Raw genomic sequence first — 23,036 nt, 5'->3', positions numbered from 1 at the left:
GTACTTTTGACTTCCACCGAGGTCGAAACACGGCCAGTCAGTAAACAGCCCTGAAGCAGACCTCGGTGGAGGTCGAAAGTACTTGTGGAATTTAATAGTGACATAACACTCGTTACAAAGGTTTTTCGTGGGACACCACCTGAAGCAGACCTCGGTGGAGGTCGAAAGTACTTGTGGAATTTAATAGTGACATAACACTCGTAAAAAAAGGTTTTTCGTGGATTGTTGTTATTCAACGCAGTGTCAAGTGGTTGGAAGTTGTTTATATTATAAAATTATATCTTAAATATGACATTGGCAAAATTTAATTGATAATATCTGTAGTGAATGACATTTTCTGCCACAAATTAAGTATACGAATTTTGCCTGATGATTTACATTCAGTATGCATATTATGAATATTTATACAGTATATGGACCATTAGACTTTCTTTGTTTTTATGATACTGTTTTGCTAGTGAGTCACTTCCATTCTGAACCTACATGAGATGTGAAAAATATTTTCTACAAAAAGTGCATTGGAAAGTATGCAAGATCTGTTGCTTAGGTTAATTGCTCAAGTTGTCACAATTATTGTAACCAATGTAGAGTGCAAATTCTTAAAATAACATTTATAGCTCAGACAATAGTTAATGAAGTGTTGTCGTGGCAAGTTCTGTGGAGCAATGAGGCTCATTTTTATTTACATGATGATATGAATGCTTGCAGCTGCTGTATTTGGTCTGACAAAAATCTGTTTTTGCCAATAAATTCCATTGCACTCACCAAAAGTAAAAGTGTGATGTGGTTTCATCTTTTATCACTGGATCTTATTTTTTTAAAGAAAACTCTGAATCTAGGCTAGTGACATGTTCTGTTATTGCCACTAGATACAGAGATATACTCCAAAACTTTTTCATTCAAACTATCTGAACATCACAATCTATATGCAAGATGGTATAACCCACATATAGACTTAAATATGTAAACCTTATTACAACATTTATTGCATCATAGAGTACTTAAACTAACTGTTTCCAATGTCATGGCTGTAAAAATCACCAGATCTGAATCTGTGACTTTTGATTTTGAAGAGTGTTGTGCAGCAAATTCAGTCTTGAGCATAGAGATGGGAAGCACATAGATCCACATCTTTGATATAATTGTCAATTCTACATTCCATATCTGTAATTAAAATAAAATTATTGTATTTTGTTTCATAATTCCTGAAATTTATTAGAAAACATATATAATAGGCATATTTAAAAGACAGCAGTGCCAAATTCACCTTAGTGACTGAATTTTAAAGAACTATTCCTTGAAAATTGAAACTATATACTCAGGACAATACCAGGTTGTTCAATAAGTTTTGTCATTTGATATGAGATGGCGCTATTAGGATCGTCACTTTATTGTTTATGAAATAGTACTACTATTTCATAAACACGTGTCAAGTTTCAAGTAGATCCGTCAACTCATTGTATATTTGCAGCTGTTCAAAGTCGATGTGTCACTGTATTTTTTTACAATGGAAAAAATCGAATATCGTGCAGTGATAAAATTCTTATGTTTGGAAGGTGTAGCACCAAAACAAATTTATGAACGATTGTTAAAAGTGTATAAGGAATCAGAACAGTAGAAAGATGGGTTGCTGAATTTAAATGTGGTCGTACAAGTCTTGAAGATGATCCACATGAAGGATGTCCAAAAAGTGCATCAACACCAGAAATCGTAGCAAAAATACAGCATATGGTTTTGGAAGATCGTCGAATAACCAAGAGAGATTTAGTAGAAGCCCTAGGGATTTCGTTAGGCAGTGTGAGCAATATTTTGGCTGAAGTTTTGGGTTACAGAAAGCTGTGTGCACAATGGGTGCCGCATTCGCTAACAAAAACACATTCGAATGCAACTTTCTCAGCAACATTTGGAGCGTTTTAGAAAAGATAAAAAGGATTTTGTGCGTCGTTTCATCACTATGGACGAGACTTGGGTCTACCACCATGATCCTGAATCAAAACAAGAGGCTAAGGAGTGGCGTGAACCTGGTACTTTGGCTCCAAAGCGAGTTAGGGTCCAGAAATCGGCCAAGAAGGTGTTAGCATCAGTTTTTTGGGATGCAAAAGGAATTTTGTTTGTGGATTACCTCCAAACTAGTAAAACAATAAATTCAGATTATTATTGTAATCTTTTGGACCAGCTGGATGTAAAAATTCATGAGAAAAGACCTTGTTTAAAAAAGAAAAAAAATCATTTTTCATCAAGATAACGCACCCTCTCACACAGCTCAAAAAACCATCGCGGAAATCAGTAAATTAAAATACGAATTGTTGCAACATCCTCCTTATTCACCAGATTTAGCTCCCTCTGACTTCTGGCTGTTCTCACATCTCAAAAAATTCATGCGTGGGAAACAATTTTCATCAAACGAAGAGGTAATAGCAGCCGTGGAAGCGTATTTCGACAGTCTTCCAGATTCTCACTTTAGGGATGGAATCCATAAATTAGAAGATCACTGGAACAAGTGTATTGAAGTTCAGGGAGATTATATTGAATAATAAAATGTATTTCAAACCAAAAAATTGTGTTTTTCTTATCGAACGACAAAACTTATTGAACAACCTGGTATATATACTAAATTTGGTTGAGATTTGCCCAATAGTTTTTTCTATAGGGAATTCTGAACTCTAACTATGATCATTTTGTATTATATTTGTTGTTTTTGGTATCACTTTATTTATCAACAAAATGTGTTGTTTAAAATTCATTTTTTGTACTTTTTGTTTGATGAGTAATTGTTATGGTTATTATTTACTAAAGGATGATTTTTGAGAATTTTACATTACTAATGAAGATCATTTGCTACATGTTTTTTACTCTGTAAGGGATTTTATATTGTTTAGAAAAGATATTTTGAATAATGATTAAACTTTGATCTTTGATCTTAAAATTACTAAAAAATTAAGATAATTGCGATTATCTTTTGTGCGAAACAATACCAAAACAATTTTTATAGTTATGTTGCAAAAGAAAGAGATTTGTAGTTATGATTACTAAAAAATTAAGATAAATTCGATTATCTTTTGTGCGAAACAATACCAAAACAATTTTTATAGTTATGTTGCAAAAGAAAGAGATTTGTAGTTATGATTCTCTGCGCTGAACTTCTATATTTTAATAATGTATAATTGTAATTTCGTTTGATGTTTATTTCTGTATTTACTTTATTTATAAGTTTTAAGAATCCCAATTTTNCATTATATTTCTTGGAAATAAACAATCAGTAAGTATAATTTAAATCTTATACTTTAAATCATTATTATTGATATATTCAAAAATATAAAAGATTGATATGAATAAATAAGGAAGTAGCTATTCATATAATCACTAGTTAAAAACAAAAAGTAAAGTTTTAGTCTCGTGTTTAAATAAAATACTGTTAAAACTATCTAAAAATAAATATCAACTAAATACAGTAGAGCGTTGTTTATCTGAATCAATTGGAGACTGGGGTGGTTCGGATAACTTATTTTTCGGATAACGAATCATGTACGAAAAAATATCCATCCCATGTTGAAATTTCTCTCCGTTGCGTGTCGCTTCGCGTTGAATTTTCGTCGATGTTAAGCCTAACGAAGACTATTGTATCGTTAAAAATTATTTATTTTGTACAAACAAAATAAATTTATTGAAAAATATAAAAACAATAAAAAATTATACTCCAGATGTTAATTTATTATCAAAAACGTAAAATATTTGAATAGCCCGAGAAATAGCCGAAGATTGCAGCACCACAGCACTAGCGAAAATTCAAATTTGCCGACTGGAATGCTTTCGGATAACGGACGTTTCGGATAACCAGCTTTCAGATTAACGACGCTCTACTGTAGTAAATGTCTCTTTAATCCAAAACTTGTTCATTAGACTATCTCACAGCATTTCGGTTAGAAACATCTTTATTTTAAAAATCGGAATTTAAAATTTTTTAAATAAAAGATGTTTCTAATTGAAATGCTGTGAGATAGTCTACTGAACAAGTTTTGGATTAAAGAGATGTTTACATACAAGAATGGCAAGGAAAAGTTGGAGTCAGAGTTGTGTAAAAATCTACTGATTCTACAGCCCTGGTATTCAGTCATATTTAAGTTTTTGTGTATGGTATCTAGTGTCCGTTGAGTGTAGCAAAATGACATGATTTTGATACATCCTCATATGTTATAGAGTTATGTTTGAAAAATTTCAAATTTTTCAAACATAACTCTATAACATATTGAAAAATTTCAAATTTTTCAAACATTATTAAAAACATGTTTACTTTTGATTATTAAAATTGATAAATGTAGGAAATGAAAGGAAATGTATTTGACTACATTGTAAATTAATATATATTGCTATGATTTGTTTGTTTCTCAACAATGTCAGTTTTACTTTTGTATATTAATATAGATTTTAATTAATTTTTTAGTGTTTTTAAATGAAAAATTTAAATTAAATGTATTATTGATAATTTTAATAGGGGAAAACAAGTATTATATATAGATTTGTTGATAGACAAGAAATTCCTAAGCCTACATTAGCTCTTGAATATTTATTTGGTCGTCGAAGTAGAGGATTGGATACAGTAAGTATTTTTTTACTATTTTATTAATAAATTTGATAAATTTTCTTCAAAACGATGATTATAATTAATTTTTAAAAATTTTTAGGTAATATGTATTGGTAATGCCAAAGAATCTATTAAGTTTTTGTAGTGCTATTCTAGTTTTCTAAGGAAAAAGAAAAAATTCTTTTCTTTAAAAATTTTAATAAGAAAAGAAATATTTACTAAGGAATTTAATTATGACTTTTACATTTGAATGTTTTCACAAAAGTACATATATTTAGCTAAGTTTTTACTCCTATTTAAAAATATTCTATGCAATTAAACACTTATGATAGTTTATATTGCAAGTTGTTTCAAACTTATTGAAGGAACTAGTACATTTTTCCTTAAAATTATCTGAAAATGAAAGTTAGAGGCATGGCATTGTTATGACATAATTTAAATATATGATCAATCAGCACATGGAATCTGTTTCAGTTAAATGAAACAATTTCAGGTACAGCTGTCCCATTTTGGTTTATAGGAATGAATTTCATTTACAACTATATGAGAAGTATAAAAGTAGTCAGTTGTAAAGTTTAACAATGAATTATTATTTTCATTCTATTTGAAGTGATTAATTGTAATTTATTTCATATGTTTTAAATTTTTTTCTATGATACATTTAATAGTAATGTAAGAATGAAAAAAGAATTGTTTTTTGTAATCATTTGTTATAATCAATTAGTAATAATCTAAACATCATACAGATCAAAACAATTAGTATTATAACAAATCCACTAGATTAAGTAAATGCTGAAGTTTTTAAGGAGTTTGTAGATTTATTTGTGATTAAATGATTTTTGAGATATTTCATCTTTAGTTTATTATTAATACAATTTGAATAAAGAACAGTCTTTTTAAATCAATTGAAGTTATGCACCAGACCATGTAAACAATCTTGAGTTTTACTCATGTTCTGATATATACAACTCAAGAGTTCAGTTTTTTATATGAATTATATTAACAGTGATCTGGAGATGACGTAAATGTCTCAAAACTGTTTAATCACAAATAAATCTTGAGATTCTTAAAATTAGCATTTAGTTGATCTTGTTGGTAATAAATGATTCTATTTTTAATTATGAATATTACTATAAAGTTTTAGATAATCTCATATTTTTGTGTAAATCTATTAATTAATATGCACAAAAAAGGTATAAGAAGATAATCCATTAGCATTACAATTTGAAAATTATTTAATGAAATTATTTAATTTAATAATTTCAAGTTAAACAAAAGTCAACATTTTAAAAATTTTGTCATTTTTAAAATCTTGACTTTTGTTTAACTTGAGTTTAATGCCTGAAGAGTAAAAAAAAAGATACATTTAATTCACAAATTATCCTCAATTTACCTAATCATTTTTTCAACAAATTTTTAAGAAATAACAAACTGAACTATGATCTAGTACTTCATCTTGGTTTGATTCTATTCCAATAAATGACCACCAATTTTTTAATGAAATTCATGTAGTTAGAGGCTAACAGATGCAATCTGCATTAAAGAATCAAAGAACATAGATATAACATTGACAGGAATCTTTCTAGTATGGCTTTAACAGCTTATGCTTCCCACCATGATGTCCAGGTGAATCAGACTAACCAGAAATGCCAATTATCTTAAGTATTTGGAGAGGATGGAAAGTTATAAGGCTCACAAGAAACTTGCTTGCATCAATTATTATGATGCAGCACTCTCTTCACTGTATGGCGCACATTATATGAAGACTAACTTGATCAAATTTTGTTACTTTAATATTATAAAATATTTCATTATTAAAATTTTTATTTTTATTTTCATTTTATTTACATTTGTATTATAAATTTTACGTATTATTTTTTGTTTTAAATTTTGTATATTCTTTTATCTTTAAATTTTTTGTATTCAATTTAATGCTTTAATTTTTGTTCTTTTACATTCAAACTTTGTATTTGATAAATAATTAACTGAGGAAAGTCAGTTAATTTGGTCAAAAACATTATTATTCTATTAAACTTGTTACTAAAGTTTAAAAGTGTGAATTTTTTTACTATGAGTATGATAATAAAGTTATTGAATAACCTAAGTTTAGATAGTCATCAAAAATCAATAAAGAGTGTTTAATCTTAAATATTTCTTTATAATATGAGATGTTTAGATGCAAGATCCAAAATATTTAAATCTGATGTTTGATACTTGAAAATACAATGAAAAAACAAATCTAAAAGTTTTTGGTATTGTCAATTACAACATTGCAATTTTAATTTCATCTTTATTGCTATTTTATCAGTCAATATTATTGTCTTTTAGGGAGTTATATGTGTCATTTCTATAATTTTAAAGATATGACAATTAGTCCCATTGGTAGATTTTAATAATGAGCAAACATTGTTCCAAAATAGTTTTCCATTAAGATGATGGCTTTTGACATAGAATCTGTACTAATAAAAACAAGGTCAAGAGAAGCAATGATTTTGTCACTTTTAAGAAGGCTGTGAAAACAGTTTAGCAAGAAAACTAAATTATGAATTCCTTCCTGAAAATTTATGCTTTGGATTACTTACTAGAATTATTATGTCTGTTTGCCAGTCTTCGTTGATCATTATACAAGACCCTCATTACTTTCCTAAAAGTTCTTGGATTACATGGCATAATTATTGTATTTCTGCTTTCTATCCAAGATGACAATGATGATAGAGTTCTGATCTCCAAAAAATTACAATTTGCATTGAATGCTAGAAGTAAGTCTGTTTACTGGTTTTTGTTGACTAATATACAATGTTTTTGCTGCTTTCAAGAAAATATATATTTCAATACACACATTATAATTGTTGTAATTCTGTTTGATGATTTATCTCATGCCTTCTTTTATGAAAAAGAACAGTATTTTTTTTTTTCATAATAATTATTACCATATTAGACTGAAGAAGTGACAATGTTTTTTTTTTTTGTTTGTTTAATAACAGGTTATAAATAATCATGGATTTACAGCACATTCATTGATTTACTTGATGATATATAAAGATTTTTGAATCATAATAAGGATTTTTATTATCTTTTTAATACATATTATAATAGTATTTCTATTTATTTTCAACACATTATTTGAATTTATCTAAAAAATTTTAATTTTTATAAATTATTTTTCTAATTTTAAATAAATGCATTTTAGAAGAAAATATATTATATAAATAGTATTATTTATATTAAAATAGGCAAAAGAAGTGTGTCATATATGGGAACTTGGAGGTGGATTATTATTTACAAATTTATTAGAAATTTCTATTACAACAGAAAATTTATTGTAAGTTTAAATAATACAATTTTCTTATATTGCATTAAGTAAATTTTGAGTATAGATTTATATAGATTTATTATAGATTATATAGATTTAAAGAATGAAAAAGTGTCTATAATAGTCTGATTAAAAAGATATTTAATACAAAAGTAGAAATTTTTATTTCTACTTCTAGCTTATTATCTTACATTAAAAATCATTTTGCAAAAATATATGAAAAATTATAATTTGTTATTCAAACATGATATTAATAAATACAGTGGTACCTCAGTACACAAACTGCTCTGAACTTGAACAATTTGGTATATGAACATGTTTGGGAAAAAAATTGCTCAGTACTTGACTAAACAAACATAAACTGCTAGAACTAACTAATAATAAATATTTTTATTTTAACTTTAATTTTGTTGTCCATAAAAATTTTCTACAGCGAAAATGAGTAACTAATTTTAAAAAAATGAAACCCTACAGTTCCCTATCTTCATCAGACAAAATTATAATTGATTTAATAAATGTAGAATAAGGAGCATTCATAAAGGATAAAACCTTTATCATTGCCTTTTCCTTCCCGTTGTTGCACACCATCAGTAGACCATCAAAAAATTACAAAAAATTATGGAGATGACCTTCCTTTATAGGCTACTGCCTCTGCAACAAACATGCAAAAATGGTAAAACATCCTCTGGTGTTTTGCCTCTATCACAATAATATTGTAAATAAAATAGATTAAAATTTGGCCGACGTAATTAAACATTTAATAAATGTAGAATACGGAGCATTCATAAAGGATAAAACTTTTATTGTTGCCTTTTCCTTCCCATCATTTAATTTATTTTATTTACAATATTATTGTGGTAGTGGCAAAATACCATAGGATGTTTTACCACTTTTGCATGTTTGTTGCGGAGGCAGTAGCCTATAAAGGAAGACCGTCTCCATAATTTTTTGTAATTTTTCATTGAACTACTGATGGTGTATGACGATGGGAAGGAAAAGGCAATGATAAAGGTTTTATCCTTTATGAATGCTCTGTATTCTACATTTATTAAATGTTTAATTATGTCGGCCACGTTTTAATTTATTTTATTTATAATTGATTTAGTTTGCTTTTTCACTTAATGAGTGCATAACCCAATTATCATGTTTTGCAACCATTCCAAGTCAACAGTGTTTCAACAATACATGTCTGTGATACATTAAGATTTGTTGCAAGTTCACAAGTTTTTATTCATTGGTTTTTAGCAATTTCTTTCTGCAGTTTTTTTTCCTTTGAGAGCTTTTGAGTGTCCTTCAGTTGTATAACCTTTAGTTTAAAATTTTCGTAATGAAACTTTTAAAATCACATTTGACATGTTTGAAGTTTAGGAGCATCTTTTCCATACATTTTATGAATATTTTTTACAGTTTGTTGAGTATTACATTTAAACAAACAACTCTACTAAAGCCCAATATATTAACAATAAAGCCAACCATTGCTGTATGCCATTAAGCTATATAATGACCGTATTAATAATAAATTACCAAACAATTTGTCCCTAGAGGGAGGCATTAGACATCATCTTGTAATAAATTTAATAATTATAATTTAATTAAATAATTTTAGATTAAAGTACAGTAGAGCGTTGATTATCCGAAAGTCAATCATCCGAAACGTCAATCATCCGAAAGAATTCCAGTCAGCAAATTTAAATTTTCGCCAATGCTTTGGCACTGCAATCTTTGGCTATGTCTTGGGCTACTCAAATATTTTATGTTTTTGATACTAAATTAACTTCTGAAGTATAATTTTTTATTGTTTTTATATTTTTCAATATATTTATTTTGTTTGTATAAAATAAAGAAATAATTTTTAATGATACAATAGCCCTGATTATTATTTTAAAAAGTTTACATTAGGCTTAACATCGATGAAAATTCAACGCGAAGTGACATGCAATGGAGAAAAATGTCAAGATGTGATAAATTAATATATTTTTTCGTACATAATCGGTTATCCGAAACATCGATCTTTCGAACGACCCCAGTCCCTAATTGATTCGGATAATCGACACTGTACTGTATTACATTTATAAAGTATAAAATAAAGATATAAAGTATTACAAAGATTAGAGTGTTACATTTTTTCAAAAACTCAAAAGCATAATATGCTGAATATGCATTTTATCTGTAGACATTTTGACTTGATTTTACTCAAACAAACTGTGAAGTAAATAGTTCAAAATAAGCTTCTAAACAAAAAATAGTGTCTCACATTAGCAATAAGGTGTTTCACATCTGTTATAATTAAATTACACATCAGTGTTAATTAAGAACAGCTGTTAAAAGTACTCAAAAACTTTCTGTTTTACCCAATAAAATTAATAAGTGTATTTTACTACTCTAAATTGCATATGGGTATTTTATTTTTAATGATTTATACATACTAGGCTTGAAAACTAATTATTAAATTTGTGTTGAATTCTAATTAAAATGCAAAATGCTTTTATAAGTTTTTTGGGACGTCTAGAATAAATTAAACTAATTTACTAGTCTCTATGGAAAAAATTTGTTCAGTACTTGAACAGATTGGCACTCAGTCTTATGGAACAAATTAAGTTCAAGTACCAAGGTGCCATTGTATATTAGTATTTGTTTTAAACGTTTTTGTCATAAGTTAATAAATATATTTTCATTTTGTCATTAATTTTATATTTATCTCTCAATAAAATTAAGAAAGTGTTATGTATTAGCATTATTATACAGGGTAGACAAAAAGTCCATAAAAACTTGAAGCATTCATAAAAATGCTTAAAGTTTTTTTGTTAATGGGAAAAAATTAGTTTCAAAAATCACTGATAGGTGACATTGACATAAAAGAGTAATGCAAACAACAATAAAAATGACTTTCAGTGTATTTATTTATTAGAAAAGTGTTCAACATGCCTCCACCATAGGATATAACCAAATTTAGCAGAGTAACAACATCCACACTTTCAGAGTGCAGCATATCCAGATGGATGATGATCACATACCTCACAGTGAATAGCATTTTTCAATCCCAGCAATGTGGAAGGACTTGATTGAAACACTCGGGAATTTAAACACCCCCTACAATCAGAAATCACATTGAAAATTATTTTCGTTATCATTTGCACATCTACTTGTCATCTTTTATGTGTCAACACCACCTATCAGTGATTTTTGGAATTAGTTTTTTTCCCTATCAACAAAAACTTCCATGCTGACAATACTTACCACGTAAACTGCATTACATTCTATTATATTTCTTATCAAATTTAAAGTTTTTATGGCCTTTTTGTCCACCTGTATAAAAATTTGTTAGAGATGACTATAAATTTCTTGAGATTTAAATCTAAAATAAATTTGTTTATTAATTTGTGATGAACTTTTTTAAAAAATGGTATATGATCTGAATAGTAATTATTAAGCAGATGTAATATACTAACAGAAAAATTCCAAGGAAACTCTATGATAGTAGTGATTGTAATTATCATGATTCAGATATTATCTTTGAAGAGTACTCCAGGTGATGCTATTTTGAAGTAATTGGCCTGGCTATTGGGTGCATAACATCACAGTTTCAACAAATTGACTACCAAGTATAGTTACAGGTGAAATTTATTTATTTATTTTACATTTAATTGGAACTGTTGATGAACAAAAAATTTCCACCCCCATATAACAAAATTACCCAAGATTACAGTAAAATATAAGTAAAAATAACAGCAAAAATAAATACAATAAAAATTATATAATAACAAGAAATATATAAAAAAATAAAAGAAAAAAAGGGATGGCAAAATGTATAAGGATAAAACAAAATCATACACTATATAAAAATTGTTGGCATAGTTGTTTGTATTTTGTAAAGTTGTGATGAAAGTGATGTTCAACAGGAGAACTGTAATCAATGGAACAATGAAAAAGATCTATGAGATAGCAATAATTGATAAAAGTATTTGGACATGATCATGATAGAGTTTTTCTGGAAGGAACTTTCAGTTTGAGCCAATAATTGGGTATTATGCCATTAAAATATTTATAAGTTAAAATACAATTGAAGTATTTGACCTTTTTTTGAAATCAGATAATCCCAGTCATCCAATTTTCTTGTTTGAAAGTGAGTGCTGGTACAGATTATGCAGAAGAGTTGGACCTATGGTGCAATTTTATGGAAATTTGTCTGTTTTGAAATGTTTCAGTCATTTTTCATATTCACAAGCAGTCTGTAACATTTCAGATACTTCAAGATGTGTTCACAATCTTTGATTCAATTAGAGAATCTGCAATTTCTGAGATGACAAGGCTGTATTAAATACTTCTACAGTAGAGCATCGATTATCCGACTCAATTGGGGACTCAGGTTGGTCGGATAACTGAAAAATCGGATAACCGAAAATAAGGAAAAAAATACATTATTAGTATAGTATATTGGGATATTACTATATCCCATGTAATTAGTTTATTAGTATATCGCTATTAACCAACTTCGCGTTGAATTTTCATTGATGTTTAGCCTAACAAATTTTTTTTTAAAAATAATAATCGTTGCTATTGTATCATTAAAAATTATTTCTAAATTGTTTTATTGCTCACGAAACAAACAACCACTCATAATTAGAAAATTAAGTCTCATTTAAATACTGCCCTCCCTTCCATGGTCGAGCCATTGATGCCAGCTAAAACATGCAAAAATTTAACAAAAATAATATTAAAGTAGCCAAGACATAGCCAAATATTGTAATGCCACATCACTAGCGGACATTTGAAATTTGCCGACTAGAACAGTCTGTTAACCGATGTGACGGTTAATCAGGGGTCGGATAATCGATGCTCTACTGTAGTTTCACTCACTACAAATGCAGTGTCAGAAAGGGGTTTTGTTTTTCAGCATTGAAGTGAGTAAAAATACACCTGAGACCAAAAATAATTCAGTCATTTGAACCATGCTATAATTGTTCATATCTAAAAAAGTCTATGTGAAAATTGTATTTGATGGAGTGCCTGAATGAGTTCACCTTTGCAAATGAGACTTAGTACTGATTTTGGCAAGTTTAAGCTAGAGGAACATTGAGGTCATCATTTAGACCTATCTGACACAGATAGGTGTAGATGGTGATTGGAGAGCAACATTATTCATCATGTACTAACTTATAAATATCATATTTGCTTATTTATTGGTGCAGGTAGAATTATATACTTTAACTGTAATTTATCTTAGTTTGTTTATTGTAATCATGATTAAGATAATTATGATTTTCATCATAAAATATTATGGCATTGTTCAGTTACAGAAATTTTTGCAATGGAATGTTAAACAGTTTAAGTTCAAGCAGAAATATTAAAACATTATTTAAGATTAATCTAAATAAAATTTAACTACAAAACAAAGGAATAAAATTAACCAAAATTATATGAATAAAACTGGCAAAAAATAATGAAAATTAAAGCCATGCCTATAAGATTTTAAGTAAAATAAACACATTTTGTTGTTATAATTTTAAGAGATAAGTTGAAATTTCCTCAACCATTTTTTTGTTAATCTTTTAAGACTTCGTATCAAATACAGTGGTGCCTCAGTATACGTCTGCTTTAGAATACATCCAATTTGGAATACGTCCTGTTTGGATGAAACAAATTTTGTTTGGTATATGACTTAATTCAATTATACGTGCCATCTATGAACAAGTAGCACTATCGGTGTACTAGACCAGACTAGATGTTCACGGTGCAATGGTTTTTAACTTGGTTAAATTTCTTTTGGTTTTAATTTGTATGTAAAATTTTATTATTTTTATGAATCATGAATTGCAAAAAGGCAAATGAAAAGCAACAGAAAACTAAAAAAATGACTAGAATCACAATGGAACTGATAAAAGATTGTTGAGAAATATGAAGGTGGCACACGTGTTCAAGATTTTAACTGTTGCATACCGTATTCCGAGAATGACGATATCGACAATCGTGAAAAATAAAGACATTATTAAATATGCTAACATTCGGGACATTCCAATTTTCAACACGAGTGTTGAGTGTTGAAGTCAACAATTTGACGTCATCAACGACGTTCCAACTCGAGTATGAAATGCTTAGTTCCCATAATTCCATTCTCAGCAAGATGGATTCCATTCACATGTCTTACCAATTACCCACAATTCATTGGAAAGTAGCAGTCAACATGTCTGTTGAGTGCTGAGTGTGTTGAGTCAGCGCTGACAACAGCGCTACCTCAACGTTGAAAAAAGGAACGAATTTTAACGAATGTTGAGATCAGCGCTGAGTCAGCATTGAAAATGGGAATGTCCTGTATGTGAAAGGGGGTAAATCAATTTCTAAACAGAGATCGAAGGCATTAGATCATGTTGAGAAATTGCTTTTGCTTTGGGTAACTGAAAAACAATGTGCTGGCGACATCGTATCAGAAGCAATTATTTGTGAGAAAGCTAAAAAGATACATGCTGATCTCATGAAAAATCAAGCAGGAACTAGCCAGGAAAGCAAGGTGTTTAAAGCCAGCTATTTTTTTTTTTTACGTGAGAACGCATTAATCATTTTTACATTACTTCTTATGGGAAAGGTTGGTTTGGTATATGTCCAATTCGGTATAAGTCCAAATATCAGGAACAGATTAAGGTCATATACCAAGGTTCCACTGTATTTTCTTATAATTTAGCTTATACTTAAGCATCATGATGTGAAGTTTATAAAGCTTTGTGAATGGCTGATAGATGGAAAATACAAATCTTCTCTTCATTGTTCCCTGTTTATTCATAAAGTAATGCAAATTTATATTTAAAAAGCGCACTATAATTTATATAACATAACATAAATATGAATGAGCATTGGTATGTTACAAAAATGCTTAACAATGAAAAAAATGCTAATATGACAGATGGAAGTTATTTTTCATTATAAAATTGTCAAAATATGATGTCTTTAATAATGAGGGCATTTGAAGCCTTTATAATTTTTATTAATGATGATGTTACTTAAAGTTCTTTTTCAACTATTAGCTGAGATTGATATTTCAATTGTATAAAAGCTATAGCCAAAATTCTTGCTTCACACAAGTACAATATTGCAAATGATAGTAAAATTTTTGTGTCATTTTAGATAAATTAGAATATTTAACAAAGTTTTGAGAGAGATCACTAATTTTTGCCACTGCTTCATAATTTTTTATTAAAGTGTGGTTTCTCAAGAAGAAATTTGCATTCTACTTCAATGATTTTTTTTATCAGATTAAACATTGATTATATTTCAAAAAATGTTTATTTATGCAGAATCATCATCAGAATAGATTCATTTTAATTATGAATATTTTCTATTATTACTACATAATTTCTTTTTTATGAAATGAACTTATATTAAATAAGTTTAATATGTCTATCTTTTATAAATTTTAGGTCATTGTCAGTTGCTATTGTACTAGATCTTTCAGTACCAGAAGAATTATGGTTTACAATGGAAACTTTATTGCAAGTTTGTACAGACAGAATTAAAGATGTGTTAAACCTTCATGCTGCAAAATCTAAAGAATTAAAACAGATTCTAATTGATAAAGCTTGGAAAAGAATTGGAGAAAATCATGAGGTATGAAAATTTTGTTATTTAGTAATAATCAGGGTTTCCATTCACCACTATTTAAATTGTTTTTGTAAAATTATCTATTTGACTCTAAGTTTACATCATATTCCTTTGGTTCTAAAACATATCATGAGTTTAAAATCAAATTTTTAAATTTGTTTTTATGGAGTGGGAGATTTTTAAATAGTTTTGTTTAGTTAAGTAACAAGTTAGAAAAATAATACAAAAACCATGAAACAGGTCTGCAGTTCAATTTCCATACTTTTTCTTTGTATATACCAGGGGTGGCTGAATCTTGTCATGATAGGAGCACTATATCGCCTATCAGAAATACAAGATAGCTGAATTGGAAATGGTATTTTACATTATATATACAGTAGATCATCAATTATCCAAATACTGATCAACCGAAACATCAGTTAACTGAAAGTGTTCCATTCGGCAAATTCGAATTTCTGCTATTGCTGTGGCACTGCAATATTTGCTGTCTTGGGCTACTCCAATATTATTTTATTGGTGTGTGTGTTTTAGCTGGCAGCACTGGTGCATCCATATTGTATCATTAAAAATTATTTCTTTATTCTGCACAAACAAAATAAATATATTGAAAAATATAAAAACAAAAAAATTATATTTCGGAAGTTAATCTAGTATAAAAAATGTTCTGATTCATACGTACTTAAGGACGTGCCAGTATTTGAATGAGGCTTTCCCCCCCCTTTGTGAGCTATATTCTAGGACCTTGCATCGTGAGCAGTGTGTTTTGCTTCAGCTCATCAGAGAATATAGCCCAAGTGGCTGACATCTCCAGATAAACCCAAGAAAAAGAGTTTTGCTTGTTTTGTGTGACATTTTTCTGAGAACTGTGTGTTGGGACGTGTGTCATACTGAATCGGAACGTTTTTGATACTAGATTAATTTCTGAAATATAATTTCTTTGTTTTTATATTTTTTAGTGCAAAATAAAGAAATAATTTTTAACAATACAATAGCCACGATTATTATTTTTAAAAAAAATTTGTTAGGCTTAGCATCGATGAAAATCCAATGCAGTGATGTGCAATGGAGAAAAATTTCAATGGGATAGGTTAATATATTTTTTCATACATGATCAGTTATCCGAACAACCCCATTCCCAAATTGTTTTGGATAATCGATGCTCTACTGTAGTTAAAATACTATAGTTATCGCTATTAGGTTAAGACTATGCATGTTTCAGTAGGTATGTAAAACTGGCTAAAAAAATTTCAAGAAAATCGATTTATTGTAAATTAATTTTTTTTTCTTGGTCTAAATATTTGTAAATGTTTCTCTTTCATTACTTACTGGTAGAAGATTTGCAGCTTTGAAGTTGGAATGCTAACTGTTTAAAATTCAGACCATGTTCAGTAATTCCACTCCATATTAATTCCTGTAGATGTTGATTTGTTAACTGTGAATGATACTTAGACTTAAAAAGTTCATAGTTGCATATAATGATTTGCAACTATATATGATTCCAAATATGACTAATAAGCAGCATGCAGTCTTTAAATGATTGTATTTTATTTGAGGAATATTGCAGATTTGTGAAACATTTTAAGACCTACACTTGCAATCATATTAACTCCATAATAATTCTAAGATATTTAAAAATATTTTAAACTGAAAGTAAAAATATTTTATTTCCAGTTTATTTTCATTTGGGCCTTCCTTAATGAGATATAAGAACTTAAAATTTTATAATCTACAGTAGAGCATTGATTAGCTGACTCAATTGGGGACTGGGGTTGGTCAGATAACTGAAAAAAACGAATAACCAAAAAGTATGAAAAATTACATTACAGGTATACCTTGCCTATCAGTATACCTTACGTCGGTAATTGGTTCCAGGAGAGGTGACTTAAGTCGAAAAACGGCGTAAGTCAAATTTACTTGTCACTAGGCTAAACCGCAAATAACCATTCTCAGTTTTGTATTTTATTTATAAATGAAGTTTTAATAATATATGGTTAATAAGAATCTATTTTAAGCTTACAAACAAATAAATTTTAATTTTTAATATAGTACAGAAAAAAGTAATCTAAATTTACAAATTTGTGTACATACAGTACATACTTGTAAATGTACATGTTTGCAATTTGTGAATGTGGTTTGCTCTAAGACATTATAAAATAAGATGATTTTGTAAGGTTAAATAACAAATACAGTTATTAAAATTATCTTGTGACAGTAGAAAATAAACTAATTTATATTAAATTTACCAATATCAAGTGGTGCTGACAACAACACCAAACGGTAGATATTGGAGCTATTGTGGAAAACACCAATATTAAGCACTTAAAGACCACTAAATAAGATGACAAGACAGAAACACAAATGTTTTTGTGTTTCGTTCTCTAGGATTTATGACGATTATATTAACATTTACTATAAACGTATATATTTTAATATGATTTTATGTGCTTTATCGCTTTTATAGTGATATTACGACTTCAATATTTGTGGTGGACGGACGTAAAGTCGAATAAAATGACTTAAACTTGATTTTTATCTTTCCATATATTTTTTGGCAAACGACGTAACAACGTAACTTAAGGTATACCTGTATTAGTATAGTATATTAGTATATCGCATGTAATTAGTATATTAGTATATTGCTATTAACCTACTTCGTGCTGAATTTTCTTCGATGTTAAGCCCAACAAAATTTTTTTGAAATAATAATCGTCACTATTGTATTGTTAAAAATTATTTCTTTATTTTGCACAAAATAAATACAGTACTGTATTGTATATTGAACAATATAAAAAAAATATATATATACAGTATTCAGGTTACATATTTTACATAAAGTAGGCCTTTACATTAGAAAAAGAAGTCCAAAATTTATATATCCGATGAAAACAGATTCTGATTCAGCACGACACATAGTCCTCAGAAAAATCCACACAAAACAAACAACCACTCATAATTAGAAAATTAAGCCATGTTTAAATACTCGCCTCCCTTTCATGGTCAAGCCAGTGTTGCCAGCTAAAACACACAAAAATTTAACAAAAATAATATTAAAGTAGTCAAGACATAGCCAAATATTTTAGCACCACCTCACTAGCAGACATTTGAATTTGCTGACTAGAATGCGATCGGTTAACCGATGTGACAGTTGATCGGGGGTCGGATAATCGATGCTCTACTGTATATACACTTTACATGTTCTATATTTACAATGCAATTTAACTTTTATCTATTTAAAATACTGAAAGATTTATTATACTTTTACAGATTTACTATTCAAGAAGGCTCTCTCTTTCATAACCCAACACAGTATGAATTCGATTTTGATTAGTTATTACCATACATGACAATTTATATGCATTTTTTCCCCCTTATTCTACTTGTCAAAACTACAGATGCATCTTACGTCCACAATCAACAGTCATCACAAGTAGACCCTTCGTGTATTATGTATTAATAATAATAAACAAATTATCATAAGTTGTATATCCTTTATATGTGATGCTATTTCTTGTCGATTTTGGGGTGCTGAACATGTAAATAATAATAAAATTAATGATAAGTTACTGTTTTCAAGATAAATGTAAATGTAAACTTACTTTATTCTTCCTATGTTAAATGCACTATCTTTTGGTTTGTCACCTGTATTCAACATCTGTAGTATCTCTAATGAGAGTCATTTGAGAGAATTGTTATATAGACTTCCAACGCACTAAATTTTTATATTTGATGCTGTAAAGTATTTTTTCATATTTTTTGGTTATTCGTTTTTTTCAGTTATCTGACCAACCCTAGTCCCCAATTGAGTCAGCTAATCAATGCTCTACTGTAGATTATAAAATTTTAAGTNATTTAAAAATATTTTAAACTGAAAGTAAAAATATTTTATTTCCAGTTTATTTTCATTTGGGCCTTCCTTAATGAGATATAAGAACTTAAAATTTTATAATCTACAGTAGAGCATTGATTAGCTGACTCAATTGGGGACTGGGGTTGGTCAGATAACTGAAAAAAACGAATAACCAAAAAGTATGAAAAATTACATTACAGGTATACCTTGCCTATCAGTATACCTTACGTCGGTAATTGGTTCCAGGAGAGGTGACTTAAGTCGAAAAACGGCGTAAGTCAAATTTACTTGTCACTAGGCTAAACCGCAAATAACCATTCTCAGTTTTGTATTTTATTTATAAATGAAGTTTTAATAATATATGGTTAATAAGAATCTATTTTAAGCTTACAAACAAATAAATTTTAATTTTTAATATAGTACAGAAAAAAGTAATCTAAATTTACAAATTTGTGTACATACAGTACATACTTGTAAATGTACATGTTTGCAATTTGTGAATGTGGTTTGCTCTAAGACATTATAAAATAAGATGATTTTGTAAGGTTAAATAACAAATACAGTTATTAAAATTATCTTGTGACAGTAGAAAATAAACTAATTTATATTAAATTTACCAATATCAAGTGGTGCTGACAACAACACCAAACGGTAGATATTGGAGCTATTGTGGAAAACACCAATATTAAGCACTTAAAGACCACTAAATAAGATGACAAGACAGAAACACAAATGTTTTTGTGTTTCGTTCTCTAGGATTTATGACGATTATATTAACATTTACTATAAACGTATATATTTTAATATGATTTTATGTGCTTTATCGCTTTTATAGTGATATTACGACTTCAATATTTGTGGTGGACGGACGTAAAGTCGAATAAAATGACTTAAACTTGATTTTTATCTTTCCATATATTTTTTGGCAAACGACGTAACAACGTAACTTAAGGTATACCTGTATTAGTATAGTATATTAGTATATCGCATGTAATTAGTATATTAGTATATTGCTATTAACCTACTTCGTGCTGAATTTTCTTCGATGTTAAGCCCAACAAAATTTTTTTGAAATAATAATCGTCACTATTGTATTGTTAAAAATTATTTCTTTATTTTGCACAAAATAAATACAGTACTGTATTGTATATTGAACAATATAAAAAAAATATATATATACAGTATTCAGGTTACATATTTTACATAAAGTAGGCCTTTACATTAGAAAAAGAAGTCCAAAATTTATATATCCGATGAAAACAGATTCTGATTCAGCACGACACATAGTCCTCAGAAAAATCCACACAAAACAAACAACCACTCATAATTAGAAAATTAAGCCATGTTTAAATACTCGCCTCCCTTTCATGGTCAAGCCAGTGTTGCCAGCTAAAACACACAAAAATTTAACAAAAATAATATTAAAGTAGTCAAGACATAGCCAAATATTTTAGCACCACCTCACTAGCAGACATTTGAATTTGCTGACTAGAATGCGATCGGTTAACCGATGTGACAGTTGATCGGGGGTCGGATAATCGATGCTCTACTGTATATACACTTTACATGTTCTATATTTACAATGCAATTTAACTTTTATCTATTTAAAATACTGAAAGATTTATTATACTTTTACAGATTTACTATTCAAGAAGGCTCTCTCTTTCATAACCCAACACAGTATGAATTCGATTTTGATTAGTTATTACCATACATGACAATTTATATGCATTTTTTCCCCCTTATTCTACTTGTCAAAACTACAGATGCATCTTACGTCCACAATCAACAGTCATCACAAGTAGACCCTTCGTGTATTATGTATTAATAATAATAAACAAATTATCATAAGTTGTATATCCTTTATATGTGATGCTATTTCTTGTCGATTTTGGGGTGCTGAACATGTAAATAATAATAAAATTAATGATAAGTTACTGTTTTCAAGATAAATGTAAATGTAAACTTACTTTATTCTTCCTATGTTAAATGCACTATCTTTTGGTTTGTCACCTGTATTCAACATCTGTAGTATCTCTAATGAGAGTCATTTGAGAGAATTGTTATATAGACTTCCAACGCACTAAATTTTTATATTTGATGCTGTAAAGTATTTTTTCATATTTTTTGGTTATTCGTTTTTTTCAGTTATCTGACCAACCCTAGTCCCCAATTGAGTCAGCTAATCAATGCTCTACTGTAGATTATAAAATTTTAAGTTCTTATATCTCATTAAGGAAGGCCCAAATGAAAATAAACTGGAAATAAAATATTTTTACTTTCAGTTTAAAATATTTTTAAATGTCTTAGAATTATTATAATTTAAAATATTCTTATTTCAGGATAAAGATAAAATAAACCCTTTTCCACTTCCTTTAGTAATATTTGGATCTAAATATGATATATTTCAGGTTAGTAAATAAAAGAAATTTTATAACTGTTATAAATGAGATTACTTTTTGCATATTTTTATTAAAATTTAATATTTATTTATGTCAGAATATGGATCCAGAAAAGAAAAAAGTGATATCTCGATGTCTTAGGTTTGTTGCTCATAGTAATGGGGCAATGCTATGCTTTGTTAGTACAAAATCTGAAAATATCATTACAAAAAGTCGTGCATTAATAAGTAATTTAGTGTTTGGTACATCTGCTAGGTAAGTAAATTACAAAAATTTGTAAACTGAACTTGAATAATTATTTTTTATTATTGTGATTTTGATAAGTTTTGAGAAGATAATATATTTTAAAGTACAGTTAAGTAATTTGGCTAGAGGTAGGCTGTTAAGCCACCATCTTGTGTTAATTTTAATAATTAGAAACAAAGAACAATTTATTTTGAAGATTTTGTAAACAATATTTACAAAATTTTTAATAAAAATTAGTTGAAAATAATTTATCAGCATAACAAAGGAAGACAATGATCTACTTTCTAGTGTTACTATAATATCATATTGAAAATAAAATATAAATATTTTAACTAAACATTCTTATTATACTAATGATCAGGGGATCAGGGGTGGATTTATGGGATCTTCAAGTGCTGCTGTACCTCCTGGGAGTTTTTCTTGAGTAATGCCAGGTATTTCAGGTAGTAAAAGAATTTTGTAAGACATTGTTTCCTCTCTATAACCTTTCTAAAGATTTCTGGATCTGTTATTGCTAACATTATAATATTTTTTAAAGCTACAATATATAAATAATACAATAGTTAAAGTAATTCATTCTACATTTCGTTTAAAATGTTTTTAATGCAATTAAGCAAAAGTTATTATAATTTTGTAATATATTTGAAAGTAATTAGAAATAAAACCTCACACAATATAATTGATATGATTAAAAATCAATTCATATGATTTTTAATTATAACAATATTATTATTTTAAAATAATAATATTGTTACCATTGGCTTCAGTAAAAGTAGAAGTAAACAAATAATAATTAATTAATTAAAATAATAAATCTATTATTGTTTTTTGATTATCACTTAGGTTCGAATCAAATAAATCAAATAATATTTCTTAAGGATTTTTACCTATTACTTAGGTAATTTTATGCATAAAAAGTTAATTTTAGTTATTGTAATTGAACTAGTGAAAAAAATACCAAATTGTTATCTATTACTTGCTTTATTAATTCTGTCTGTTTGATGTGATTTCTAAAGTTTAATGATATTTTAAAATATTATTTTAGATTTAGTACAA

General features: G+C 28.1%; 1 protein-coding gene across 1 annotated transcript; it reads left to right on the top strand.

Moving 5' to 3' along the window:
* Positions 1-1,882: 1,882 nt before the first annotated feature.
* On the top strand, positions 1,883-22,643 carry LOC111639784 (cytoplasmic dynein 2 light intermediate chain 1-like). Its single transcript, XM_023385725.1, has 8 exons — positions 1,883-2,132; positions 3,219-3,259; positions 4,493-4,597; positions 7,816-7,904; positions 15,305-15,491; positions 21,675-21,743; positions 21,832-21,989; positions 22,342-22,643. Exons 1-8 carry the CDS (start codon positions 1,883-1,885, stop codon positions 22,406-22,408), a joined length of 966 nt encoding a protein of 321 aa, XP_023241493.1. The 3' UTR covers positions 22,409-22,643.
* Positions 22,644-23,036: the final 393 nt, after the last annotated feature.

This window comes from Centruroides sculpturatus, unplaced genomic scaffold (assembly GCF_000671375.1).
Source record: "Centruroides sculpturatus isolate CEXI.00-Female unplaced genomic scaffold, Cexi_2.0 scaffold1299, whole genome shotgun sequence".
NCBI lineage: Eukaryota > Metazoa > Arthropoda > Arachnida > Scorpiones > Buthidae > Centruroides > Centruroides sculpturatus.
The sequence above is the reverse complement of the archived record's forward strand: the minus strand, read 5'-3'. Positions and strand labels throughout refer to the sequence as shown.